The sequence below is a fragment of the Neolamprologus brichardi genome, chromosome 12 (genome assembly GCF_056152115.1).
Source record: "Neolamprologus brichardi isolate AB-2024 chromosome 12, ASM5615211v1, whole genome shotgun sequence".
NCBI classification, from domain to species: Eukaryota; Metazoa; Chordata; class Actinopteri; order Cichliformes; family Cichlidae; genus Neolamprologus; species Neolamprologus brichardi.
Genome location: NC_142115.1, coordinates 8,605,415 through 8,617,174, shown reverse-complemented (window position 1 = coordinate 8,617,174; position 11,760 = coordinate 8,605,415). Strand labels below are relative to the sequence as shown.

The window sequence follows — 11,760 nt, the reverse complement described above, 5'->3', positions numbered from 1 at the left end:
GGTCTGGACATGCACTGGCTTCAGCAGCGGAACACGTCTGGCACTGCGGGATTTGATTCCCTGCCGTTGTAGTGTGTTACTGATGGTGACCTTTGTTACTTTGGTCCCAGCTCTCTGCAGGTCATTCACCAGGTCCCCCCGTGTGGTTCTGGGATCTTTGCTCACCGTTCTCATGATCATTTTGACCCCACGGGATGAGATCTTGCGTGGAGCCCCAGATCGAGGGAGATTATCAGTGGTCTTGTATGTCTTCCATTTTCTGATGATTGCTCCCACAGTTGATTTTTTCACACCAAGCTGCTTGCCTATTGTAGATTCACTCTTCCCAGTCTGGTGCAGGTCTACAATTCTTTTCCTGGTGTCCTTCGAAAGCTCTTTGGTCTTGGCCATGGCGGAGTTTGGAGTCTGACTGGTTGAGGCTGTGGACAGGTGTCTTTTATACAGATGATGAGGTCAAACAGGTGCCATTCATACAGGTAACGAGTGGGGGACAGAAAAGCTTCTTACAGAAGACGTTACAGGTCTGTGAGAGCCAGGGATTTTCCTTGTTTGAGGTGACCAAATACTTATGTTCCACCCTGATTTATGAATAAATTCTTTACAAATCCTACCATGTGAATTCATGGATTTTTTTTTCACATTCTGTCTCTCACAGTTGAAGTGTACCTCTGGTGCAAATTACTGACCTCTGTCATCATTTTAAGTGGGGGAACTTGCACAATCGGTGGCTGACTAAATACTTTTTTGCCCCACTGTATTATTCCCTGTATGTCTATATGCAGTCAATACAAACAATGGCTGTAAGACATAGTTTCAAATAGTTTTACATAACATATGAACTTGAGATCCTTCAATTCCATCAATTGACATCATAGGAGAGGTCAGAGGTCAAATGTGATGTGATGAAAAATATAATCTTTATATGGTAGCTCCTTAATGTTCTATAGATGCACACACCACACTGAGTATCATGTTTCTAAGTTATAAGGCTTCTTGTCAATTTTAGTCCAATTAATCATTAAGTTGACCCTGAAGACCTTGGTGGATGTGAGCCAGATTGTAATGGATTGTTAGCATGACCCCACTCTACACCCTGCACAGTTATATCTGATTTCGATCCAAACAGACTATCATGTTTATAGACAGAAAGATGACGCACACGCAATCAATACATTACATAATACATTTCAGTAATGACACCACACTGATCATTGCAAATGGGGGAAATACCTCCAGCATCTACAAACATTTCACCACACACTGTGCAATTAATTTCCAATTTTTTTTGTTAAATTCTGTGATTTAGTTTTCATGGTTTAGTTTTGTATTTCTAGCTCCTTTAGTCATTGTTTAGTGTTTTGGTTTTCTAGTCTATAAGTTTTGTTACTGTGCCTCCCTTGTGTTACCTCTAGTCATCCTTGTCTCTAAGTTTGCGTATTTCCTGTTTTCCTGTATTTCCCACTGTTAATGTTTTCAGTTTTGCTCTCCTCCTTGTCTAGTCTTGTCTTATTGGTCTCATCTGTGTTCCCTTCCTGTTTCCTATTGTCCTCATTACCTTTGTGTGTATATATAACAGTGTGTTTCCTCTGTTCCTTGTCGGACCGTCTGCTTGTCATCCTCTGTGTTACTTCCCAGGTGTTCACAAATCTCTTGTTCCTCGTCGCCCGTTTCAGGTTTTTGTTTGTTTCCTATGTTCCACATGTCCCACAGGTTTAGCTTTTCCAACTTTAAGTTTTGTTAGTTTGTCTCAGTTCCTCCTGTCGCCTTTTGTTCATGGTGTTATTGCAGCCAACAATAAAGGCTCGCTATTTGTTCATCTCCAGCCTCCTCTCTGTGTGCCTGCTTTTGGGTCCACATTCACGTCACTCCACGCTGTTTGCTTTGTCAGGTAATCACACTTGCTAAATTCTCATCATTTCCCATCCCTAATCATATGACTTATCACATGAATTTATATGCTTCAGTAATTACATTATACATTTATATACATTTGTTTATTATACATGACTAGAAACTGAATATGTATTATTATTGTTGTTGATTTGCCAAGATTTGATGTCAACCTGAAACCCAGAGTCTAAACCTTCCCTATTCTTCGAGGAAAAGTAAAACACGCTTGTGAAACATCTCACCACTTAATAAGATCCCGTAATGCATGACTACATCATCCAGACCATAAAGGATCTCCTTGAGAAACAACATCACCCTTTTTATAATCAATAAAATCTGCTCTGTGACCACCTTGAAGAGGAGTGAAAGGGAGGGGACTGGCAAGGCAATAAAATACAATACATCAAGGCATCAACTCTGCTAATCTAAATGAAGGAGGTCACTGGCTCAGCTTTCACTGCTATGAGATCAGTTATGTTCTGAATGTTTCATACATATGAAAACCGAAGTAGCAGTAGACAGTACTGGATTGTATTAAATTAAAGCATTGGCTTGTACTGAATAGTAACTTTTTTGCCTCCATCTGGACGAATCAAAAATGCAGAGCTATGTGCCCCTTGTGACAAGGGAACAGCCAAAAGCTGACATGATAGTGTCACAATTTCTGCATATTTGCCAACTGCACATCCATGATACAACTGTCCTGTTCCACTAAATCCCAGAGATGCTCTTTGGCCATTTGAGTACAGTGGACTTATTGTCATGTTCAAGAAACTAGTTTGAGATGATTTGAGCTTAGTGACAGGCAGCCATCAGAAATCGGATACTCTGTGGTCATAAAGAGAAGGGCATGTTCAGCAATAATACTCATGTAGGCCTTGGTGTTTAAGCAAGTAATTCGTAGTACGAGGCTCAAAGTGTGGGACGAAAACATTTCCCATACCATTAATCCACAAGTCTAAAGACGGGATGGATCCATGCTTTCATGTTGTTCATGCAAAATTCTGATCCTGCTATCTGAATATCAAAGCAGAACTGAAGGGCCCCAGTATACCCACCACCAGTGGCTCGTGAACAGCACTGTATGATAGAGTTGATGTCTAATTGATGTCATGTGCACTGTCACTAGTTTCTCTCTCTTGATTTTTATAACCTGGCACATTGTGGGATGAAGACACAATTGTATACAGGTGTAATGCTTTTATAAAGATATGTCAGTAAAGATGCTCACAGACTCACAGATTATACAAAGGGAGATGTTGCAACAGTTTGAAAAGAAGAGATATCCTGGAAAAAAAAACAACACAGCACTGATGTGGAGGTAGTGTCTGAGTGGCAACACCTATTCTTCAAAAGAATACTGCAGCGGAAATTCAGCAGAACATCTCAACCATGTTTACATGCCTAAGATAAGCAGGTGGTGCCATAGACTGACTGATTAGAAGTTTGTGTCAACGAGCAGTTTAACAGGTCTATAATGAATTGCTTGTGAGTAGAGTATGGTATGGTACACACACACACTTCTGCAATTTGACCCCCCTGAGTGTTGAGCACTAACTCTGGTCTTGTGCTTCTGTAGTCTGGTCCTCTCCACCCTTTCTTCTATTATTCATACATGGTGGTTGCTGTAAGGCTGCCAACATGTGCTGGCTGCAGTGTCCCTGTGTAACTGTGTAGGGTAGTACTGTATTCATGATGTGTGTTCATAATAATGTAGAATGAAGTGTTTTTGATTGCCCTGCACATTTAACACGTTACCTTAGTCTGCCACACAGCTAGTTATGAGTTCTTGTGTGCTATCAATGGCTGTTCCATCTGGAAAATTTGTAGCTGCAGCTTACAATGCATCACTGCAGCCTCTGAACATATGCTACTTCCATCTGTTAACACAATAACTATATTTGATACTCACAGCAGAGCACCATATGCATATTTGTACTCTAGGATGCTTCTATATTATGAACTGCAAAAATCTCTGGTGTATATAATTTCTGTCTGATTCTGGAGAACTAGGATAACTGTACAGATTTTATTTTTGATTTATGTAATATTTAATTTTACATCAATATCAGTCTTGACAAATGTGATTGGGTATTTTTGCCTTTAAAAGAAAACATTATCATATGCATCATTATTCCAAGTGTCTTTGTATGTACACTAATATTTATCATTGCTAAACTCCGCTTCTGGCTTTTTAACATCTTAAATCAACCAATGTCTGCTTTGAATATCACCATGGGAACACAGCCCATAGTAATCCAGACATTTTCCACACCATAAATGGAAAATGACAAGACAAAGTGTGATAAATGTTAAAGTGTTATTGAAGTATTTCGAGTTTATCCTCTGAGAACCAGAATTTGATGGCCATCCATCCTCTAGGTGCTTGTAATACTTCATGAAAAAAAGAACATTTACCCCACAAAATGAACATTTTTATGCTTCAAGTCCATAGGTCCCCATTCATTTGGAACTATCTTGTGAGTACCCCCAGTGAAACTGGAGGTCCAGAAAGTGCAAGTTCTTGAGTAGTTAGAAGTTCCTTGTTAGTGCATCATTGTGACTGTGCTGCTATATTAGATTTAGCATTTACTTCTGCATTACAGAGCCTTAGCAACACTCTGTAACTGATACATGTTTGCACAATTTTATGCTAAATATGTTACTGTGGCTTTTTCACTGCATGAGTGCTCAGAAGAAAATTTCATGGATTCTGCACACAAAGAGAAAGTTTAATAAGATGGGGACTTTTATCCCAAAGTGCACTGTGGCATCACAACCCTATGCATTTTTAGCATGAGAGGATCTTTTTACTTATGAAGCGACACAAAATGTAAACCGGGTAAAACTTCCTGGGGGCCAAAATGACACCACTGAATCAATGATAAGACAAAGACACAAGCTGTGTTTAACTATAGTTTACTTGGGGGAGGAAATGCTGTAGAAACAATACTTTTTTTCACAGGTTATTACCAACATTGTGCAATGCAAAAACATTTCCTTGCTATTAGTTCAGATACAACACATTGCCCTTTAAATAAGAAGCATTCCCTAATGTCTATTCTAAGGAAGAAACCCCAAAGCTCAGGAAAGCTACCCAGATAATAGTTTAAACTTATGCTAGTATCAAAATCACTATATGCAGTAATGTTAATTGCTATCATACCTTTAAGATTTTCTCTATCCATACACATGGATGAAGCTTACTGTAACATTTATAAATCTCACACTCTACTGTGTTGGACTAAAAAATCTATTCCAAAATGTAATGCTCAGTTAAATTATTTAGAAGTTGATCCAAAATGACACAGACATTACATAGACATATTATTTTCAAAACTTCCAGAAATACAATCACAGCCCAACTGGAGATGTCAGGGCAATCAAAGCAGCGTCAATTCATCATCCTCATCACACTCATTCCCAACTGAGCCTTGGAAATCTTCACTGAAACTGGAACAAAGCAGCAGGGAGGGCACAACAATGCTTAATAATAATTTGAGCGATCTTTGCAATTGTCAATATGACACACAGTTTCACGTGGAAAATAACAAGAGAAGGCAAAGCTCAAACTCTTGATTTATGTAATTATCCTCTCAAGAAATGGAAATGGCTGCTTCGGTGAACCATCACGAGAAGTCAAACTGCGTGTGGTCATTTCCCCCTGAAATACATCTGCACGTATATGAATACCTGACCTCATTAGAAGAGGCTTAACATCCCAGATATGAGTCATGTTTTACTGCCAGAGTTTTGTCAAAGCTTCCCACACCGAAGTTTGCCAAGGCAGTCTGCAGTCGCCGCTCGACTCCTTTAAAAAAAATGTTTCCTGCTTTCTCCACTGCCAATATGTACAGGTGTTTACTTTTTATCTTAAAGCGACACTGGTCAATATTGCTAATCAATAACATTGTTAATGAAATAATGTATGCTTTGTTTCTGAATGGGGCGGATACTGTAGTAACAAACCCAGTAGCCTATAGATACCTGACCCTGAAGCTTCTCTCAGTGATTTTAGATATTTGGAAACACAATTTATCCCATTAGATAAAGTATTATCTTCAGAAATATTTCATGTGACCTTGGTCAGGGGTTTCTCCACTTGCTGATCATATTTAAATGATAGGGACAAACAAAAGTGAAAGGGGACAACTGAGAAAGAAAATTGATTATGCCTTAATTTCATAAAAAATTAAAGGCAATTACTACTCCAGTCACAAAGCATAATTATTGACTTTCATTGTGTGATTCTGTGATACTGGAGTTTTCATAGTCTGTGTATGTAACAATTGCCAGTTCAAGATAACTGTGGTTGATATGTAGTCACTGCGTAAACTTTCATATTTTTAAGCACTAAAAATGCCAGAAATTGATCTTCAAAAAAAAAAGTTGAGCAAAAAAATTTGCTCAACTCGTCTTAGTAAGTTCAAACCAATCAGCCTAATTGTTTCATGTAAAAGATTTTTGTAGCAGCATTGTAAAATTCTGTTTGGTGTTTGACTGGTAATATTCAAAGATCTGATATATTATCTCTGATGTCCCACATTACCTGACTTTGCCATGGGTGCCAAATGCTTCAGTGTGACTCAAAACCGCTCTAGTCTACAAAGTCTGCGAGTTGTTTTACACTGCTTGGGCTCTTCCTCAATATTAGCACTGATGCGTTATGTTCCAGCAGGAGAGCTAAGTGTTTTATCTGATCAGAGCCATGGGGAAAATGTTGTGGGCTTAACAGCAGATAATGAATCTCCAGTAAAGTCTCTGTTGTCTTTGTTATCAGAAAACTCATTAGAAATCCATCAAACTTGTGCCAGTTTTTAGTATAAGAGCATGATTAAACACCTCGACTTAAGATGTGGTTACAAGTGTCGAACAGAGGTGTGTAATTATGCTCTGGGCTTTGGCCTTTATTTAAACTCGCAGCAGAGGAGAAAGAAGAGGGTCGTATGAGCAGAACTGGGGCTGCGCTAAACTGCTGCAGAATATAAAGGAGTCGAGCAGCGAGCACACTGCACGCACTGCAGTGTCTGTTTCTGTCCACAGAATTGTAAGACAGTCATTAAAACAATGCTCTTGTACATACAAATATACAAATTGAAATACCAATACAGAAATATTCTTACACAGATTACTGCTACAGAATACAAACTGGGAAAGTATTTGATCTTTAAACGAATACATATCTTCATGAAGGAAAGTCATGAATGTACAACGATTTTTAAGATCAGAACCACCTTTAAGCAATGAGATCACTGGGCACAAAGGACAGGCACGACCTCACATGATAAGTCCAAAATGCTCACAAAGCCTGAACAAAGGGGAAAGAAACATTGAAAGTTGTATAATTGCCTGAGAGTTACACTAACTTACACCAACCTCAACTAACTTTGACGTTAATGTAAACAAGGTGAACAGGCAAAACTAGCCAGACTGTACACAACGGCTGTAAAATACTACTACAATTTAAATACTGAACAGCCGCCTCCTGTTTGAAGTAACAGTTGGCGGTTTGATCAGCAAACACAATCAAAGGCAGATTGAATAACAAAGGAGGAGAGGGATTACCTGTTCTAGAACAGATGACCAGTTTAGCATAATGCACATTTCCACAGCACTAACACACTCAGCACTCAATATTGTGCATTAATGTTAACAACCTGGCGCAGCTTCTAATAAGTTGCAGTTAAGGCCAGCACTCAAACTAGAGGTCACTTAAAACTGACCTCTTAATAAACATATCTTCGCTGACACACCTGGGGGTGGTTTAGGGTTGGGTATTGTTTTAGGCACATTTTTTTCTGTTTAAAGCTTTTCCATTTGAATATTCCAAATAAGAAAATTCTATCAAACAGGGTAGACATTAACGCAAACCCTACCGCTGAGTCCAGCCCTAGATGGGTTGCTCCAAGCATTGATTATACTATGTTTCAGACATGTACAGGAGACATGAGGGCCAAGAAGTCATCCCTGTCATAATTCTTTCAGATCCGCTTGAAGTCTGCCATCTGGTTGTTGTCCAGTAATGTAAAATCTCCAGTGTCCACAGTCAAAAAAGAGCCAGCCATGCAGACATCTGCATAGATTGGCTCACTGTCTCATGACAAAATCATTTAGACCCAACCTGAGCCTAATAGACTCACTCACATGGAAAGTATAATGAGGTCCTTACACATAATCCACCAACACCAAACAAAAAAAGAAAACACAAACTGTACAATGAAAATGTACAATATTTTCTACTGAGCATAACATTTATGAAAATTAAAAAGGTAGCAGTAGAGAAAATATCATTAAATATTCCCTAACAAATAAATCCCTGGTTCTCTCTGCATTTGAGGTAATTCGAAGACCCAGATGCCATGTGAGACAGTATGCTGCATGACTTAATGGTGCAAACCAGGAGCAACTATGGAACTAGAAAGGTCTTCGTTTTTCCTTTGATTACACCAAATTATCTCAATGCTTGTGACAGAGATTGTGTGATACATGCCTTGTGGAATAAAAGAGTATGTAGCAGCATTGTATCCCTGCCTGTTTAAGTACAGTGTGTCTCAATTCAAATACTTTTTCATTTAGTGCTTTATGTACACTATATAGCTACTTGTTTAGTAAATGGATTTACCAGGCTTGTTTCAAATCATAGCTGACCAGTCATGCACTCACCATTAATGGCATTTGCAATATGCAAAACAATTTAACAAAGCTAGTTTCAGTGCCTGAAGAAAAAAAAATCTACCCTTAACAAAAAAAATAAAAATCTCTTTCGGAAGGACTACCAGTTAGCTAGCAGTCTATCTGCTAGCTAACAGTGACCCTTAAGCTTGAGAAATGTTCCACATTTCTAGGTACTCAAGCAGCACTTTGTGGAGCAGTACTTGATATTGTGAACACAATGTCGAACTCAAATTAATGAGTGTAAATATAGAATTATGTGATTTAAGACACAGCAAACATAGAATATGTCATGGTAACAGGTATATGTGGAAGAAGATTGCATTCAATCAAACATGTCAGAGACCTTATCTCTGCAGCTTATACAATACCACTCATAATTATGACCCACTATTCTAAATTTGAGATTTCGGTCCCATGAACACAAAAATTCTCACAATAACAGTTAAATAAGAGGGGCATATTTTGAGCTGTTTGGTAGTTAAATGTAGTAAATAAAATAGATTTCAGAGGTCTTTTGTAATTTCTATCTATCAAGACTGCTTCATGAAAACTAATTCCAGGTCAGCTGACATGGATGGCCCAAGAAGCTGAAACAAAGCTTGAAATTTGTGGAAAAATAAGCAGTGAACTATGTTTACAATGCAGACAGGACACAGTATAAGAGACTAGTAAACATATCATGAACACACCTTGTGTTACTTTAAAAATATCACAACTCATCCCAAATCCAAACACTAATTTTCATTCTGCGAGCAAACTGCACGGAAGAAACAAGAAACAAAGCGCTTTTTCTCCGCTTGCGCTGCGGATAAGAAAGAGTGCTTTGGTCTGAGGGTGCAGAAGGGAGGAAAAAGTGATTATATGACAGAGAACATGACCACATCAGCACAAGTTTGAGATGAAACAATGTAAATATCACTCATCCTGTCCATATTTACTCATATTCAATACTCATATTCAATACCAGCACATGTATTTCTAAACAGCACAGTCCCCCAAATCTTTTATTATTATTGTAAACTAAGTGTGCAATGATCAGCTATATGGCAATATTGTATTTGTTGATCTACACAACACTAAGCCCCTGAGTGGAGCTAAATATTCCTACAGATGATGTCATTTAGCTTGGATGACACATTTTTTGAAAGAAAGAAAAGAAAAAACAGTACCACAAAACTTTGTGTCACACAAAGTTTAAGTTTAGAATTCAGACATTTGTCATTCCAAGAGGAGCTCAAGAAAAAAAGCAGTCATGTTGCATTGTGGGAAATGTAGGATCTTATGAATGGAACAATCAGAAGAATGAAGATGAAGCTATCGCAGCCTCTGCTGCTTCAGCTTGAACCATTTGTCAGTCTGACTGAAACGCCCCAACTGTAGGGCAGCAAAACACAAAATCACACCTGTGCATCTTTAAAATCTTGCTACAGCAAAACATTTTACAGTGGACTGTAATGCTGGAAATAAGCATGGCAAAGACAGCGTTCGGGACACATTGTTGCTGTTATATGATTAAGATTAAGAGTATGTTGAGATGGAAACAACAAGCTGGTGGTGAGGGGAAACAAAAATAAGTCAAAGGATCGCATCGCCCCTACCACTCCACTGGATGTCCAAGCTAAATAAAGAATGAAAGTCCTCCAAAAATGTGAAAAACTGTTGGAATGAACTAAATATGCACTATATAAATTACACTCACTGTAACGAGTCTGATGTCAGCCTCCAACTGAAACCTCTTTACAGGCTAGCTATGCAAGAAGGGTTTGAATGCACATGTGCAATACAAACACTGCAAAAGGCTTTGAACCCACGAACCAATAGCTCAAGAAAAATCAGCTAGCAGTGGCTCAGTGGGCTAAAACATAATGCTGTAATGTTATGAAAAACATGCATGGATGCATCTGTCTGTTTGGCTACAGCTGACTCAAAAGGCGAGATGAAAATGGAGAAAAGCTCCGCTCATCCCTGATGTTCCACTGAAGATGACTCTGTGTGGAGTATGAAGGCCTTTGATTCTGATCTACAGTATGTTGTACAGGTGAGTACAATTCTTAGTAGAAAACAAAAGAATTTGACCTGAGTTATTACAACAGTCTGTAAGAAATACTATTACATTTATATGAAGGTTTTAAAAAAGACTGCAGTAAATAGACAACTGTAATTCTTAATAAGACTAATCACATGTCCAGATTATCACATGACAGCATGGCGAGAGATGCTGAAAATGTATTCTCTAATGCTCTAGCAAGCACTTGTTTATTTACATATAAGCTCTAATTCCTTTGTAAATAACTTATAAATCCATACTTATAAGCCTCCTAACAAGAGCAGATAGGTTGGCTAAAGGTGGGACAAGAAAAAAACATCCTCAAATCTCAGACAGAGATTCTCCACTGTCACTCTTGTATCTAATAGTCTCTCTGAACTCAGAAATCTAAGTGTAGTTGGCGTTTCTGACACATTTAGGCTAGGATGATGAGTCACTTGCTTCTCCAACTCACTCTTGTCCCCCTTCTTTCTCTTTTCTAGGGTTAGGCAGAGGCAGAAAGTGAAAATAGGTGCAGGTGAGAAAGCACACCGCTTGCTGAATCTACAGGGCCACACCCCATCGCTTCAGAAGGGCTTACAAAAACAGACCCAACTGCTGCTGCCTCCACTGCTGCTCCAGCTTCCAGCTGCGCACAGAGAGCCGGTCTAGGAACCTCTCTGGAGAGGAGAGGAGCCCCCCCACTTCAACCAAATGCCTTGACACCATACAAAGGTAGGCTCAGATTCGCAATAACTGGCCGACAAGCCAACAGAACACTGGGTGGTGTCACAAGAGGTCGTCGTAGTCCAGTAGCTTGGAGTGCCGACGGCTTTTCCACAGGCGAAACAAGCGGAAGTCAAAATACATTTCGATCATCTCTTTGCCTGCAGCCAGAGGAAAACAAAAAGAAGCCTTGGTTAGAAACACACACACACACACACACACACACACACACACACACACACACACACACACACACACACACACACACACACACACACACACTATACTGGCAAAATCACCCGAACTCATCCAGCATCACCCCTACAATTCAGGTATGTTACATCATCCTTTGCCTGCTACATTATTTGTTACTCTGGGGACCACATAAGTGTTTTTGTGCACACTGCAGGTCATTCACCTTAAATAATGAGCACATCACAAAG

At 39.1% G+C, this 11,760-nt stretch overlaps 1 protein-coding gene across 1 annotated transcript in view; it reads right to left on the bottom strand.

The window, feature by feature from the left end:
- Positions 1 to 8,636: 8,636 nt before the first annotated feature.
- nsmfb (NMDA receptor synaptonuclear signaling and neuronal migration factor b) overlaps positions 8,637 to 11,760 on the bottom strand; it is a 58,891-nt gene continuing 55,767 nt past the window's right edge. The window contains exon 15 of the mRNA XM_006797548.3: positions 8,637 to 11,478. Within this exon, the coding sequence (XP_006797611.2) occupies positions 11,381 to 11,478 (98 nt within the window). The 3' untranslated portion in view covers positions 8,637 to 11,380. The remainder of the gene's footprint in view (positions 11,479 to 11,760) is intronic.